The 14,243-nt window shown below is 53.1% G+C and overlaps 1 protein-coding gene across 3 annotated transcripts; it reads right to left on the bottom strand.

Annotated features, from left to right (window-relative positions):
• Positions 1-4,689: 4,689 nt before the first annotated feature.
• On the bottom strand, positions 4,690-13,496 carry Hap1 (huntingtin associated protein 1). Of its 3 annotated transcripts, XM_048791480.1 has the most exons (13): positions 12,977-13,496; positions 12,060-12,136; positions 11,561-11,677; positions 11,275-11,447; positions 10,965-11,064; positions 10,821-10,887; positions 9,240-9,370; positions 8,837-8,911; positions 8,403-8,531; positions 8,175-8,266; positions 7,858-7,896; positions 6,957-7,107; positions 4,690-6,747 (listed from the first exon to the last, which is right to left on the bottom strand). In XM_048791480.1, exons 1-13 carry the CDS (start codon positions 13,422-13,424, stop codon positions 6,604-6,606), a joined length of 1,743 nt encoding a protein of 580 aa, XP_048647437.1. In that variant the 5' UTR covers positions 13,425-13,496; the 3' UTR covers positions 4,690-6,603. The 3 variants fall into 3 exon arrangements, with proteins under 3 accessions (XP_048647437.1, XP_048647430.1, XP_048647433.1); XM_048791473.1 differs by having other exon boundaries at positions 4,690-7,107; positions 12,977-13,492; XM_048791476.1 differs by lacking the exon at positions 7,858-7,896 and having other exon boundaries at positions 4,690-7,107; positions 12,977-13,495.
• Between the last annotated feature and the right edge of the window lie 747 nt (positions 13,497-14,243).

Genomic DNA, 14,243 nt, shown 5'->3' with positions numbered 1-14,243 from the left:
GACTCTAATTAAAAAAAAAAATTACACAAGAAAAGAAAGCAAATGTATTGGGGCTGGGGTTATGGCTCAGTGGTAGAGCGCTTGCCTAGCATGTATGAGGCACTGGGTTCAATCCCCAGGACCACATGAAAATAAACAAATAAAATAAAGGTATTGTGTCCATCCACAACTAAAAAAAATTTTTTTAAAAAAAGAAAGAAAATTTACCAGCAGGTGTATTGCACACTTAACACATGGAGTATCCAGAGATGAGTAACTCAAAAACGTGGCTCAGAATTTGGGTCCGTATGACATCTTCAACAAAGAACATTAGGTCTGTCAAGAAATGCCAAGATAAAGGAAAGTGTTTGGGGGCTTCCAAGAGTAGCAAGCTGTGGAGGGAAAGCAAATAGATAGGAAACGAATGGTAGATAAAGGTTAGACAAGCTTGTTCTGCAGATCATTCTGGTGCCATCTCCAGGTTGAAAAGGGTCTAAATTGTCTCCAGCTATTAACTTTTGCCCTTCTTGGTAGAGTGGGAAGAAGAGACATCTTTGAAAGTTTATGTCCTGCTTTTAGGCAGATGGAGGGGGACGGGGTGCCAGCCGTGCCACTTTTCTTATAGCTGCTGCTTCTCAAATGCCTTGAACTTCTTGAACTTCTCAATTGCCTTCAGCTCAAAATAACCCTTATGCCGATGAGGCATATCTTGGGTGTATACTCCAGTTTCCTTCAGAGCTTACTCTCAGTCCAAGCGCAAGACAGGTTGAAAATGATGAGGAATTAAATTTTCCATGAACACTTCTCAGGTAATGTCAGATGAGAGTTATAGGGTGACTACTCCAGTTCCCCAAGTCCCTGGATGGGAAAAGTATATTCCACTCTGTCTCCCAGGGTTTCCCAACAAGATGAGCCCCAGTTACCCAGAGCAGTAACTTGTTCAGTGATATCCTTCATTGCCTTCCTTCCTTCCCTGTCTCGCATCATTGTGTTCCCACTGGTGTTCCCTGGAACGCACCCAAACAAATGGCATTCACTCGACTCCTTGTCTCCAAGTCTGCTTCTGGGGAAACTTGTCCTAAGACAGTTGGTACCAGAAGGGATTTTAGGAGTTGTAGGAGGTAGACCCTCATAATGGGACTGTGAAATTGATTCTTCAACTGCCAACCCCCATTGTTGGTATGAAATGAGGTGCTGATAATCCTTGGAATACTGGAATATCACTATATGTATGTGCGGGTAATGTTGGGGATCTAACCCAGGGCTTCATGAATGCTAGGCAAGCACTTACCATTGAGCTATAACCCCTCATTAGGAACGGGATGCAGGTAGAAAGGGAAGCGCAAACATAGGTGATTTCTCCAGCAATTGAGAGATAGGAGCCGCGACCATTACAACCTAAACTCTGGAGCTGGTTGGCTATTGTTAACCATCAGAGAATCCCTTGAGGAAGAAACCATGTCAGCCACTATCAACTCAAGATATGTTGTGAAAGTCCAATGGTTTCCGCGGTAGCAAAGAGAAGACAAGACTGAAAAACAAGCCCAAGATCTGATTGTAAGAATGCAAAGTAATAAATGAGGCTTAAATAAGAATCCCAGCAAGTCTCCTCTGCTAAAGAACAAAAGAAATGGGACCATGAGACCTTGGGTGGGATATTTTAGGAGATATCCTCAACAACCTTGAACTCCCAGATTTTTCTGAACCCTCAGGACTAGAAGAAAAGCCTGTACTTCACCAAGGGAGAACAGCTTCCCCTTCACTGGAGACCATGCAAAAGCCTCCCAGAAGCAGATACTTCATAAGATGATGCTTCTCTTCAAGATCTGACCCTGTGCCAGGTGCAGTGAAGCATGCTTGTAATCTCAGAGGCTCCGGAGGCTAAGGCAGGAAGATCGAAAGTTCAAAACCAGCCTCAGCATTTTAGTGAAGCCCAAAGCAGCTTAGCAGGACACTGCCTCAAAATAAAAAATATAAAAGGGCTGGGGATGTGGTTCAGTGGTTAAGCACCCCTGGGTTAAATCTCTGGTACAAGAAAAAAAAATCTGACCCTACTTCTTTTGGAGCTTCTAAACCAAAAAAACTAGGGTCTTAGCATGTGCATAATGAGAAAAACATAAAGCATTAGAGAATATTAATTTGTCCTGTATTATTATTTTTTTTTTTTTGCAGGGGGTAGTACTGTGGATTGAACTCAGGGGCACTCAACCACTCGATCACTGAGCCACATCCCAACCCTGTTTTGTATTTTATTTAGAGACAGGGTCTCACTGAGTTGCTTAGTGCCTTGCTTTTGCTGAGGCTGGCTTTTAATTCATGATCCTCCTGTCTCAGCCGCCTGAGTTGCTGGGATTATAGGCATGTGCCACTGTACCCGGCCATACTGTATTAATTTGCTAGAACTGTGCCATAAAAGACCACAAATTGTGTGGCTTAAAAACAAAACCTTGGGCTGGGAATGTAGCTCAGTGGCAGAGCACTTGCCTTTCATATGTATGGCCCTGGGTTCAATCACCAGTACCACAAAAAATAAGTGACTAAACCAGACACTTGGCTGGGCGCAGTGGTCCACACATGTAATCACAGCTACTCTGGAGGCTGAGACAAGAGAATCTCAAGTTCCAGGCTAGCTTCAGCAACTGAGCCAGACCCTGTTCCAAAATAAAAAAGGGCCGAGAATGTAACTCAATGGTAGAGTGTCCCTGGGTTCAATTCCCAGTACCATAAGAAATAACATGCCTATAATCCTAGTGACTAAGGAGGCTGAGACAAGAGGATTAGGAGTTCACAGCCAGCCTCAGCAAAAAGCAAGGCACTGAGCAACTCATTGAGACCCTGTCTCTAAATAAAATACAAAATAGGTTGGGGATGTGGCTCAGTGATTTAGTGCCCCTGAGTTCAATCCCTGGTACCAAAAAAAAAAAAAAAAAGAATTGTGGCCACAGCAGCTGTGGCAATGGTGGCATCTCCACTAGAACAGATAAGCACAAACTTGATACATGGTATGACCTGATGAAAATCTATTTTCAATTCTTATTAGGAAGAAAGGAGCTCTCATTTAGTTGGAAGAGACAACAGTACATATTCAAGGTCTTGCCTGAATTCATGTTCACCTTCCTAACTCTCTGTCATAATATAGTCCCAAAGAACTTTGATCATCTAAACATCTGCAGAGTCTTACAGCAGTTCACAAATTGATGTCACCATGTTTATCATACCTAGTGAACAGGAAGTGGCAAGTTACCCTGGTGACCCTGGTAAGACACATGTATACCAAAAGTAGGAGCATAAACTCTGTTACTATTCAGGAATCTTGGTGACGTTTTATGGATTCAGTGGTCTAGGGCAAACTTGTAGCTTCTACTGCTAAGAAAGAGGCCTAGTACTGGGGATTGCACTCGGGGGCACTTGTCCACTGAACCACATCCCCCGCCCTATTTTGTATTTTATTTAGAGACAGGGTCTAACTGAGTTGCTTAACACCTTACTTTTTCTGAGGCTGGCTTTGAACTTGTAATCCTCCTGTCTCAGACTCCCTAGCCACTGGGATTACAGGCGTATGCCATCGTGCCCGGCCAGGCACCATCTTAAAGAAGCAATGCCAGGCCACAGTAAAGTCCACATGGAGCTCAAGTTCACATAGTGATAAAAGAACTGGACTGTAGCAGACACTGTCAGTGCCCACACCCTGGCTGGGCGCTCCCCATTGCAGCACACGCTGGCCAGGTCCTCCTACGCACCAGGCACTCCCTGCCAAGAGCTCTTCCCTCACGGCTGCAGGAGCACAGCCAGTGGCAATGCTAATGCCGCAGGGGCAGCCCTTGACCAGTGATGAGTGGGAGCTGAAGGAGGCATGTCCCCGTTATCCTCAGTGGGATAACAGATGGACTCTACATCTGTGTGTCCCAAATGCCAACAGCTAACAAGCACAGCCTTATTTATTTATTTATTTATTTATTTATTTATTTATTTATTTATTTATTTAAGACAGGGTCTCACTAAATTGCTGAGAGCTTCAGTAAGTGGCCAAGTGCTGAGGCTGGCCTTGCAATCCTCTTTCGACTATTCCCGACAAGATTCTGCATTTGACATAAACTGGTTCACATGTCTCAATTTTGAATTGTGAAAGGTCATACTTCCTCCTCAAGTTCCAGGGAGTCCCGAATGTCGTTGCCTATATAACCCCCTTTCAGTCGTTTCCTCCTATTCTCACTTCCCTGCTCCCCCAAAGAGTACTTCCTGGGATCATCTTCCAAATGAGCTACTTATTTGGTTCTCCAGGTCTGCTTCTGGGGGACCTCAGCCTAAAACAGAAAGTGACTCACCCACTTTACCTAGCCAGGGTACAAGGGCAAAGTCCCTGGATCAGAAAGGACCAGAGAAGGTGGTCTGCCCAAGCATGGGCTCCAAGGATGGGGTTCAACCCCAGCACATCATCAGCTGTTTAGACCCTGGCTTGGGAGGTCACTGAACTTGCGTAGGCCTCAGTTTCACCAATTGACAAATGTTTATCACATCCCCCCATGCCACCTGGGTTGTTGGTATGTCATTGTATTTAATGAAAGTCCTGGGCATGTCACTCAGTGTTAGAGTTCGTCCTCTCTCCACAATTTACTCCTTCAAATGGTGCACACGTGCTCGCGCACACACACACAGATGCACACATACACACGCATACCACGCTCCCTGAGAAAGAAGACAGGAGGCTGGTCAGGTAGCACACAGGTCCTTTATTTCCTGCACCGGCACGAACACAGGCTGACAAGCAACGAGACTGAGAAGCGCTGTGGGAGGCGGGGCAGGCACTCACAGGGGTCCTGAGCCCCAGACCCCAGCTGTTTACGAGCAAAGGGGTGGGAAAGGGCAGAACAACTAGAACGAAGAAACAAGGGGCACTGGGGGAGGACGGCAGGAGGGAGGTACTGGGCTTTGGGCAGGGAGTCTGGACACTCACAGGCTACACAGGTGGTGGCGGGGCAGGGGTGACACATCACTGGGTAGAGGGACCCCTCACCCACCCACACACAGGCACACTTCCGGTTACACACAGTAATAAAGACGGAGAAGAAAGGATGAAGAACAGGGGAAGAGAGCCAGGTCCCTAAAAGTCAATAAGAACTGGGGGCCACCTTTAATTCGGGGGTCAAAGGATTTAGAGCAACCTGTTAGGAGGGTGCTCTCACAACTGGGATCCGAGCCCCCCACTCCAACTCAGTCCCACCTATCTCAGAGCTGGGTCTGGCAGGGGGCCGGCCTCCCTCTGGTCTTCCTTCACCCCTGGGGCCACCATATGATCCAGGCCCAGCTTTTGTGGCTTTTGTACCAGCCACAGAATAAGGGCTGGGGTTCCTTCAGCCTGTCCCAGAACAAGGCTCGGTAGGCTGGTGACAGACATGGAATCCCATTTTGAAAGGGGAAGGAGGGCCTGGGGTGGGTGGGACTTGGCCAGGAAATGGAAGGAGGGGCCTCTGCAGGCTGCTGGGAAAGAGCAAAGCCTGGGAGAGAAGGGAGAGAATGTGACCCGAGGGCCTGACCCCCACCGGCCTGGCATGGGCAGCAGGTAGGGGCTGGCCGGCTGTATCAGAAGAAGACAGAAAGCCACCACAGATAGTTACACAGTCACAGAAGTCATGATTCAGTTTACAAGCTGCATGACTCTACACAGTGGCCCTGCTGAGGCCAATCCTATTCTGCCTACTGGTGACCAAAGGGCCATCAGAGGGGTGACAGACCAGATAGAAGGAAGTCTGCCAACAAGTTATAAACTGGGTTGACCCACCTGGCCAAGTGGGGCACCAGGACCTCCTCTGTGGGGAGGGATGGACCAGGAAAGATGCTGTATATAGTGAAGTTAGCTCAGATCCCCGATGCCCACAGTAGGGAGCAGGCTCAGATTGACTCCTAGCTGCATGACCTTGAACAAGTGACTTTAGTTCTCTGAACCTCAGTTTCCTCACCTAACAAATGAGAGGCAATAAGACCTGCCTACAGGGGTGTGAGGATTGAAGGAGCTAACGCAGGGTCCCATGTGCTGAGTGTCACATGCCACCTTTCATCTCTCTGAGAACTCCTTACAGGTGGGCCCAGAAGCCCCTCGCTCAGCAGGTCCAGCTCCCCAAATGTGGGGTTTCTAGCTGGGGAGAGGAGACCCTGACTCACCCACCACCCTGCAGGTAAACTAGTCCACCTCCAGACTCACCCAGGGGACTTCTCCAATTGTGGCCCTGGCTACTGAAGGCCTTCATATCAATGGCCTGCCTCAGTGGCCCCAAAGGCCCCTTTTCCTCCCAGCCCCTGGGAGGGTGACTGGCCCTGTCCTCCTCCAGCCCCCAGTCCTGGGTGGGCAACCGGGGCTACTGCTGCAGGGTTGGGGAGCCCTGGGGACAGAGTGGGTAGGGCCGAGGGTTGGGGAGGGGTGGGCAGATAGGAAGCTGAGGAGCACTGGGGGACACAGTCCCAGCCCTGACCCCCAGTCCGGCCCGCAGGAGAAAAGTGGGTGGAAAGCTGGACTTCTAAGCAGATTCCACAAAACGAGCATCGGGACCACAGTTCCCCTTGAGGGGGACCTGAGGTACCTATGCAAATGATATGCAGAGTCCATGCAAATCAGCACGCTGGGTGGGGTCAGGATGGGGTAAGTGAGCACTTGGAGGCTCGCCTACCCTCCCCTCTCATCGGCTGGATGATCTGCAGCTGGTCCGGCTGGTCGGAGGGAGGCCGTCGCGGGAGAGCTCCTCTTTCTGGCGCATCTTCTGCCTCAGCTGCCGCCTGTAATGGGCATCTTGCCAGTTGGCTAGTTGCTGGAGGACATACTTCATGTCCAGGCGAGAAGGGCCCAGGCCACTGGCCTCCAGGGCTGAGGTCACCACATTCATCCGTGTGGCCTCATCCACCTCAGGCTCCACCTCCTCCCAGGCCTCAGTGTCCTCAGACACTAACTCAGCATCTTCTGACAGTCCTTCCTCAGCTGGTCCCACCTCCTCTGTGGCCCCCAGCTCCTCTTCAGGCACCAACTCCTCTGCAGGCTCAAAATCTTCAGGTGGCATGAGATTCTCCGCAGGCATCAAGCCCTGCTCAGCCTCGAATTCCTGCTCCTGCTTTCGCTCCTCCCTGTAGCGGGGGTCATATCTGGGCAGGGAGACAGTGACATAGTTCCATATGCCACTGGCCTCTCCTCCACTCCCCCCGGACTCTCCCACCGAAGGGGCCGAGGAGCAAAGTCCAACCAGCAGGACCACCCCGCTCCTCTACGAGCTCTCCTGACCCTGCCCTGGCCTGCACAGAAACTGAGGGTCCCTCCCAAGGTCTGTCCCAGCCAGAGAAGAGGGGAGCTGGGAACTAGCTTCAAGGATTCACACACCCAGCCCTTGCCCCAGAAGAAAAGCCGCCAACTCTGCATTGGTCCCAACTTCTCCTATATCCCCTACCCTGCTGCAAGGAAGTGACCAGCAGGGATATTCACAGCCCACCCCCCAGCTAGTTGCCATAGGAACAAATCCATTGTAGAAAGGCTCAGACAGGTCAAGTAACTTGCCCAAGGACTCATGGTAAAAAGACTGAGTCCCCAATGGTTCTATCCCAGGTCATTTGCCTCTCAGTTCCTGGTCAGATGAAGGGAAGGCCTTGGTCCCCACTTAGAGCAGCCTTAAGTAGCGCACACCTGTAATCTCAGGAAACTGAGGCAGGAGGATTGCAAGTTCAAGCCACCTAAGGGACAAGACTTGAAGGAAAAGGGAGCAACTCCTTCCCAGAACAACTCTCAGTCCAGTGGGCCCAGAGAACAGGGCCTTCCCTAGAGTCCTAGGGTCACAGAAGCAGCTGCATGTGGCTACCTGGCTGCTGACTGACAGGTAAGATGATGGGAGATGGCCAGCTTACCCCAGGTTGGACGTTTCCCGTGCTGGCATCCCATAATTCCTTAACAGAGAAAAGGACCTTCAGCATACTGAGGCAATGGAGCTGAAACTGCAAAGTCCCTGGGGCCCAATCACGCCAAAAAATCCCAGGGACAAATGATGCATCTCAGACTATGTCAACAGAGGAGGGGGCTGGGTGGCACAGGGAGGCAGGGGGCACCATGGGAAGCATGCCAGGGCAGAGCGTGCGGGCCAACCCCTCCCAATACAGGAAAGTTCACCCACTGGGTAAGCAGGGTGAGCACGGCCAGGCCAGGGTCCAGGGTCCCAGCAACACACCTGCCCATAAAATACGCAGGGTCCGAAATGATCCTCCTTAGAGATGTTCTGAGCTCCTCAGCCAGGGTCTGTGGGAGATTTGGAATTGCCCCCTACAGTGGAGACAAGGTACATTGGCAGGAGACAACCCCCAGGGCCACTATCCACACTCAGACACAGAAAGGGACTGAGAGCAGAGACACAGGGCACATGGAGGTAGTCGGATACAGAGTCGAGGAGGGTCCTCACCAGAGGCACAGTGTACGCATAGTGGGTGACAGAGCCAGGGGGTGCCACAGCATGTTGGCGGAGGGTCTTCACCTCCTCCGGGCGCTCAAACAGTACGCCCCCGCAGTCTGCATACTTCTCCCGCAGGTCCTGCAGTTGGGAGCCCAACCAGAGGCTGTGTTGGGACTCTAAGGCCAAGAGGCATGAGGCCTAGGTTCCAGACCCAAAAAGCAGCACACAGGGTGACCCTGGGCAGGTCCTTGCACCCTGCTCCACCCAGACCTCAAGTGACCTGCCAGTTGGGTCAGAAAGGAAGGGAGCAGAAAATGACAAGACCCGGTCCCTGCCTGAAAGCTGTTGGTCTTCTTAGGAGAGCCAGGCAGCTGCCAAGGGCTTCAGGTCTCTGCTTAAGGCCAGGGGCTCTCAAGGGTAGGCAAGAGAATGGGGCACCTCACCTCTTCCTGGGGGTGCACATGGACTCCCTTCTCTGAGGCCAGCTGATGCTGCAGCTTCTCAGTCTCAGCCCCATACTGCAAGAACCCAGAGCCTGTGAGCCCCACCAAGGTCTCCCCATGCCAGGCACATGCACCCCACCCCACTCTACCAGGCACATCAGGGAGGGTTTGGCAGCCCTTGACATATAAGGTAGGGGAGTCATGCGGCCTGGGAGAGTCTCTGAGAGGGCCGTGATCCCCTCCTTGGACAGTGAGTGGGCATGATGAGCAGTTCTCTGGCATCTCCACCAACACCCACACAGAGATGTTGGGCCTGGTGGAGGCCATGAGGCGGGGGCAGGGAGAAGGAGGCTAGGGTCCCATGGCCTGGACAGGTTGGGGAGATCCCCACACTCCAACCCACCGACTGGCAGCGCTGCTGCAGCTTCGCGATCTGGGCCTGCAGCTGGGTAATCTCCTTCTGCTGCCGTTCATAGTTCTCCAGTCTGAGCACCAGCACCTCTGACAGCTCGGCCATCTGCTGGCTGGCCTCGGCTAGGGACGGGGTTCAGGTCAGCCCCAGCTCCCTTGTGCCTGTCTGTCCCCGCCCCTCAACCCCCCTGGAGGGCCAAAGGGTCCTACAGGGCTTGGTGTTCCTCACTCAGGTCTTGTCAATAAATGTTTATGACAGTGACAGGGACACCAGGGTACATGGTCGACAAGATCTGGTCCCAGCCCACACTGAGCTCAAGTCTATTGGGGAGACAGTTGGGGAAAAGAACTCATAATAATGCATAATAGGGGCTACAACAGAGGCAATGTCAAGGGCACATGGGAGAGGGCTTAGCTGTGCACCCCACCGAGCCTTGCAAGGTCTGGGAAAGGTTCTGGGAAGAAAGAACCACTCTTAGACCACAGGGCAGGTAGGGCTCCACCAGGAAAAGAAAAGAAGAAACAAGTCCAAGTGGAAAGTGGAAAGGCTCAGAACCAATCATCAGACAGTAGAGGGATGTGTTCAGGGCAGTGGGGCTATCCTTTGTCCAGTAGGAAGCTTTTTGGGGGTTTTAGGCAGAGGGCTGATGTGGTCAGATTTTAGAAAACTCATTTGGGCCAGCTCAGGAAACTGAGGCAGGAGGATTGCAAGTTCAAAGCCAACCTCAGCAGTTGAGCGAGGCCCTAAGCAACTTAGCAAGACCCTGTCTCAAAATAATAATAATAATAATAATAATAACAGTAGTAGTAGTAGTAATAGGCCTCATTGGTTAAGCACCCCTGGGTTCAATCCCTGAAACTCAAGAAAACTCATTTGGACTGTATGCAGAAGGGCCTAGAAGGGCACGAGTGTCCTGGGATAGATATAACCAGAATCTCAGGGAGGAAAGAGACTTGAGATTCATAGGGAGGTAAAAGCAACAAAACTTGGGGACCCAAGGGGCCACTCGGGAAGTTGTGAAACCCTGAGAGAAGGAAGGCCAGGCTTGGGGTGAGAGGACAGCATGAGCTCAGGTATTGTCTTTATATCTCAGGGACCAGACTTGAGCTCCTCGGGAACAAACACTGGGCCTGCTCATCTGCATAAATATAGTACATAGAATGACACCAGCATGCCACCCACCCACCCACACATGACTCTGAACTAGCTCAGCCCTGGGTGCCTGGCCTCTGGCAGCTCCTGGCTCCCTCCTTGCTCCCCTAAATAACAAAGGAAACAGGCTTCAAGTAGCCGTGTAGCTTTGGTACACTCTACAATTTGCACAAAGCACATCCTCAGGTGTTGCTTTCTTGATTTTCATAAACCCTGGGGAGATCAGCCTGGGCAGTGGGATGGAATCATTAATCCCCATTCTAAAGATGAAGGTTCTGAGAGATCAAGGAACTTGTCCAAGCTTACACAGCTACGAAGTCCCAGAACTAGGATTTGAACTCAGGTCTCCACACTCCAAATCCCAGCTTCTTCCCTCCACTCCTTAAGACAGCCCCCTACCGGAGTTACAAAATCACGTACAAAACTGCTCCACACATTCCAGGATGAGCATCTGCTCCTCATCCTCCAGGGTGTCCAGTTGAGAGGCCTGGAGGGAGGGAGAGAGGAAGGGGCAGGGCCATCATCACCCACTGCCCAGGGCCTGCCCTCCTCCCAGGTCTTCACCTCCTCTCTCAGCTGGTCGTTCTCCTCCTCCAGCATCCTCAGCTTCTTCTGCAGGGCTTCTAGCTGTGGGCAGTGGTGCCGGGACTCCTCCTGAGGGGTCCTGGGGAGAGAGCAATGGGAGTCAGGACACAAAGGAGTGGAGTTCCCAGTTTCCATCTCATCCAGGGCTTTACACACCAGGGCTAAGAATGTGGTCTCAGTGATCCCAGCAACCCCGCTAGCAGATACGCTGCCTGTGATCCCCTTTACCAAGGAACCAAGAGGCTCAGAAAAGGGAAGGAACGCCCAGGTGCAAGGGCGAGATGCTCACGGCTTGCGGGCATCATAGGGATGATCATGCTTTCGCTCTTCCTCTCCTTCATGTTCCTCTTCTTCATTCTCTTCTTCCTCCTCCTCTTCTTCATCCTCATCCTCATCCTCAGAGTCTGAATAGAGCTGAAGGAGGTCATCCCGCAAGTTCACCTGGTGTCTGAGGTGTAAAATCTGGCAGGAGGACAGGAGCCAAGGGTCAGGGAATAGACAGGCACACACAGAAGCAGGTGCTGACATGAGAAGGGTGTAGAACAACCCCCATCCCCTCCTCCCCTGCCAGTTACCTCCTCCCTGGCCGAGCCCAGCATGGCTTCCAGCTTGCTGTTCTCCTCCATCAAAACACTGTTCTGTTTCACCAGAGACTGGCCAATGCGAGCTGCCGTATTCAGGTCCCGCTCTCTCTGCAGAGGGACCACCACCCATAGGGTATACCTTCCCAGTTTCTGGGCCCTCCCAGAAGACAGTTGGAAGAAGTTAGGGGTACAAAGGGATCAGCAGGAGGCTAGGCCACTAGGAGAAACCATCCCCATCCCCTAGTTCTCCAGGTACCAAACCAGAGAGTACCGTTAATCTCCTGTGGGGCCTGACTCAGTTTTTCCTTATGAAAAAAAGAGGCCCAAGCTACATGCCTTCCAGGAGAGGGACCTTCAGCTTGACCGTCCCCCAAGGGTGGGCAGGCAGGAAACAGACAAGACCCAGAACCATACCACACACAGGGTAAAATTAAAATGGGCACCAGGCTAAGGTCTGGAGCTGGCTTTGGGTGGGGAAAGTGGTACCCACCTCCTCCAGCAAATATAACATCACTTTGATATCTTCTTGGGTGATCTTCTTGACTGGAGGTAGGTTAGGACAGAGCGCTGCAAAAGGTGGGGATGGGGCGAGAAAGCCCCACCATGTCAGGAATATAGCATATGCTACCCACAGCTCACTGCTCCCCTCAACACCCAGGGTCATGGAGTGAGAAGATGGAGCTCCCTTCCTGCCCCCAAAAGACTGACTCATCACCCCTTACCCAGCAGGCAGCTTAGCCAGCTCACCAGAGCCTCCTGGGTCATAAAAATACTCAGTCACCCACCCCACACCTGTTGCGTGTGCAGAAGAGAGGATGAGGAGACTTCTCCAGCACTGATTCAGAGGCACCTAAGCCTCTAGAACCAATGCAGACGGCTGCCCTAGCCCAGAAAAAGGTGGGAGAAAGAGGAGGAGCAGAAGCCCAAGGCCCCGCCCACTTCCCCCGGCGGAGGAAGGCGCAACCAGGACCCTGGCAGCCCAGAAGTGGCCGAAGCTCCAGCTCTGCTCCGCCCGCCCACCTCTCCACCGCCGGAGAGCCCCGCGGGCCAGCGCAAGCTCAGAGCGCGCCCGGCAGCGCCCTCCCGCAGCCCCCGCCCCTCTGCTGGCACTGCGGTAGACGGGGAGGGGGCACTGAGAGTGCGCAGATCTGCCGCAGCAACAGGCGCGAAGAGGGGGCGGGGAAGAGCGCTGGCCCTGGACCTGACGCACTGACAAAAACCAGAGACCCACAGAGATGGGAGATGGCGAAGGGGCGACCAGACAGGCATCGAAGAAAGTGACATCGCGGGGATGATGGAGGGATGAGACAGTACCAGAGAGGGCGAGGCGCCCGGCCCGACAGAACCCCCTCCTCCCTGGAGCTGTCCTAGTCCCACCCGCTCCGGGATCTCAGGGACCCAGGTTACCTTCTTCCAGTTCTCGAATGAATGCGGCGCGCGCAGGGCCGGACACCCCAGGACGCCTGCCAATGTAGGCGGCAGGTGTCTTCCAGATGCTCGCCGCCTTTCCAGTCCCCAGGCCAGTGGCCTTGGGACCATAGGGCCCTTGGAATATAAAGCGGGTCCACGGCGCATCCGAGTTGTCAGGCACGGACTGGCCAGATGGGCGCTGGGCTCCCGTCTTGGCTCCAGCCTGGGAGGCCGGGCGAGATCCGGATTGGGATCCTGAGGCTGCTCGGGAACCTGTCCCCTGTCCAGTCGCCGGTGCCTGCGTGGGGGCGGGCTCGGGCTCTGGAGTAGGACTGGCTACCGGCGGGGGAGCCGGGGTAACTGTTGCTGGGTCCCCGGAACCGGACCCGGAACCGGACCCCGGCCCATCCCCGGCGCATCCCTGTCCCTGCTCTTTGGGGCGCATCTTGAGTCCGCAGTCCGCTGCCGCAGCCGAGCCTTTATAACCTGTGCCCGGAGCTGGCGCCCCCGGGCTGTACCACGATTGGAGGAGGGGATAGCCAAGGAGCAACTAGTGGTGCCCGGGACTCCGAATCGCGCAGGAAAGAAACAAGTGGTGGAGAAATAGAGGGATTGCGTAAAGAAAGAGAGAGGGAAAGAGTTGGGTGTGTTTCCCGCGGGTTCCGCTGGTTTGGGTTCATAGTGAAGGATTTCTCCTCCCCTTTCCATCTCTGGAGAATGGTTCCGCCCAAAGCCGCCGCTTCGCAGAGACTAGGGTACCCGGACTTGCGGGTCCCTGTTACGAGCACCCCCTCCCCTCGCCTTCATCACCGAAGGAGCTTCCGGCTGCCTTCCCTGGTGTCGCACCAGCTAACCCAACGTTGTAAATACGGGCCAGGGTGATCTGTGCGTTAGCGCAGTAGGTATCACATCTTCCCGGGTTGACCGGGCTATAAATTCGAACTCCAGTACCAATTTCAACGTGCTACCCGACCTGGCGCGTCACACACTGATCCTGTCGCTCACACCCCCTTGTTTGCACTCGGCATCTTCCATCTTATTGCGCTTCCTCTTTCTTTACCTCCAACCCTTATTCTCTTTGCCCACCCCTCGCCATCCTGACAAACACCTGTTCTTCTCTGGAGAACCCGCTAAAATGACTTGCTGTGACAGCTCCTCCAACCCCCTCCACCCCCATCCCAGAGCATCCCTTATCCGGTGGCCTGTACTGATTGATGTTTGTCTTCAAGACCAGATCATGTGCCTGTGAGCACAGCGCAGAACC

Source organism: Marmota marmota, unplaced genomic scaffold, assembly GCF_001458135.2.
Source record: "Marmota marmota marmota unplaced genomic scaffold, marMar, whole genome shotgun sequence".
Taxonomy (NCBI): domain Eukaryota; kingdom Metazoa; phylum Chordata; class Mammalia; order Rodentia; family Sciuridae; genus Marmota; species Marmota marmota.
The sequence above is the reverse complement of the archived record's forward strand: the minus strand, read 5'-3'. Positions and strand labels throughout refer to the sequence as shown.

Excerpts from the sequence above, each read along its gene's own strand:
- Hap1 (XM_048791473.1), bottom strand. The coding sequence starts at position 13,424 with ATGCGCCCCAAAGAGCAGGGACAGGGATGCGCCGGGGATGGGCCGGGG. Across the intron at positions 12,137-12,976 it reads CATTCGAGAACTGGAAGAAG|CGCTCTGTCCTAACCTACCT; the intron begins GTAACCTGGGTC and ends CACCTTTTGCAG. Across the intron at positions 7,897-8,174 it reads CCTGCGTATTTTATGGGCAG|GAATTATGGGATGCCAGCAC; the intron begins GTGTGTTGCTGG and ends TTCTCTGTTAAG.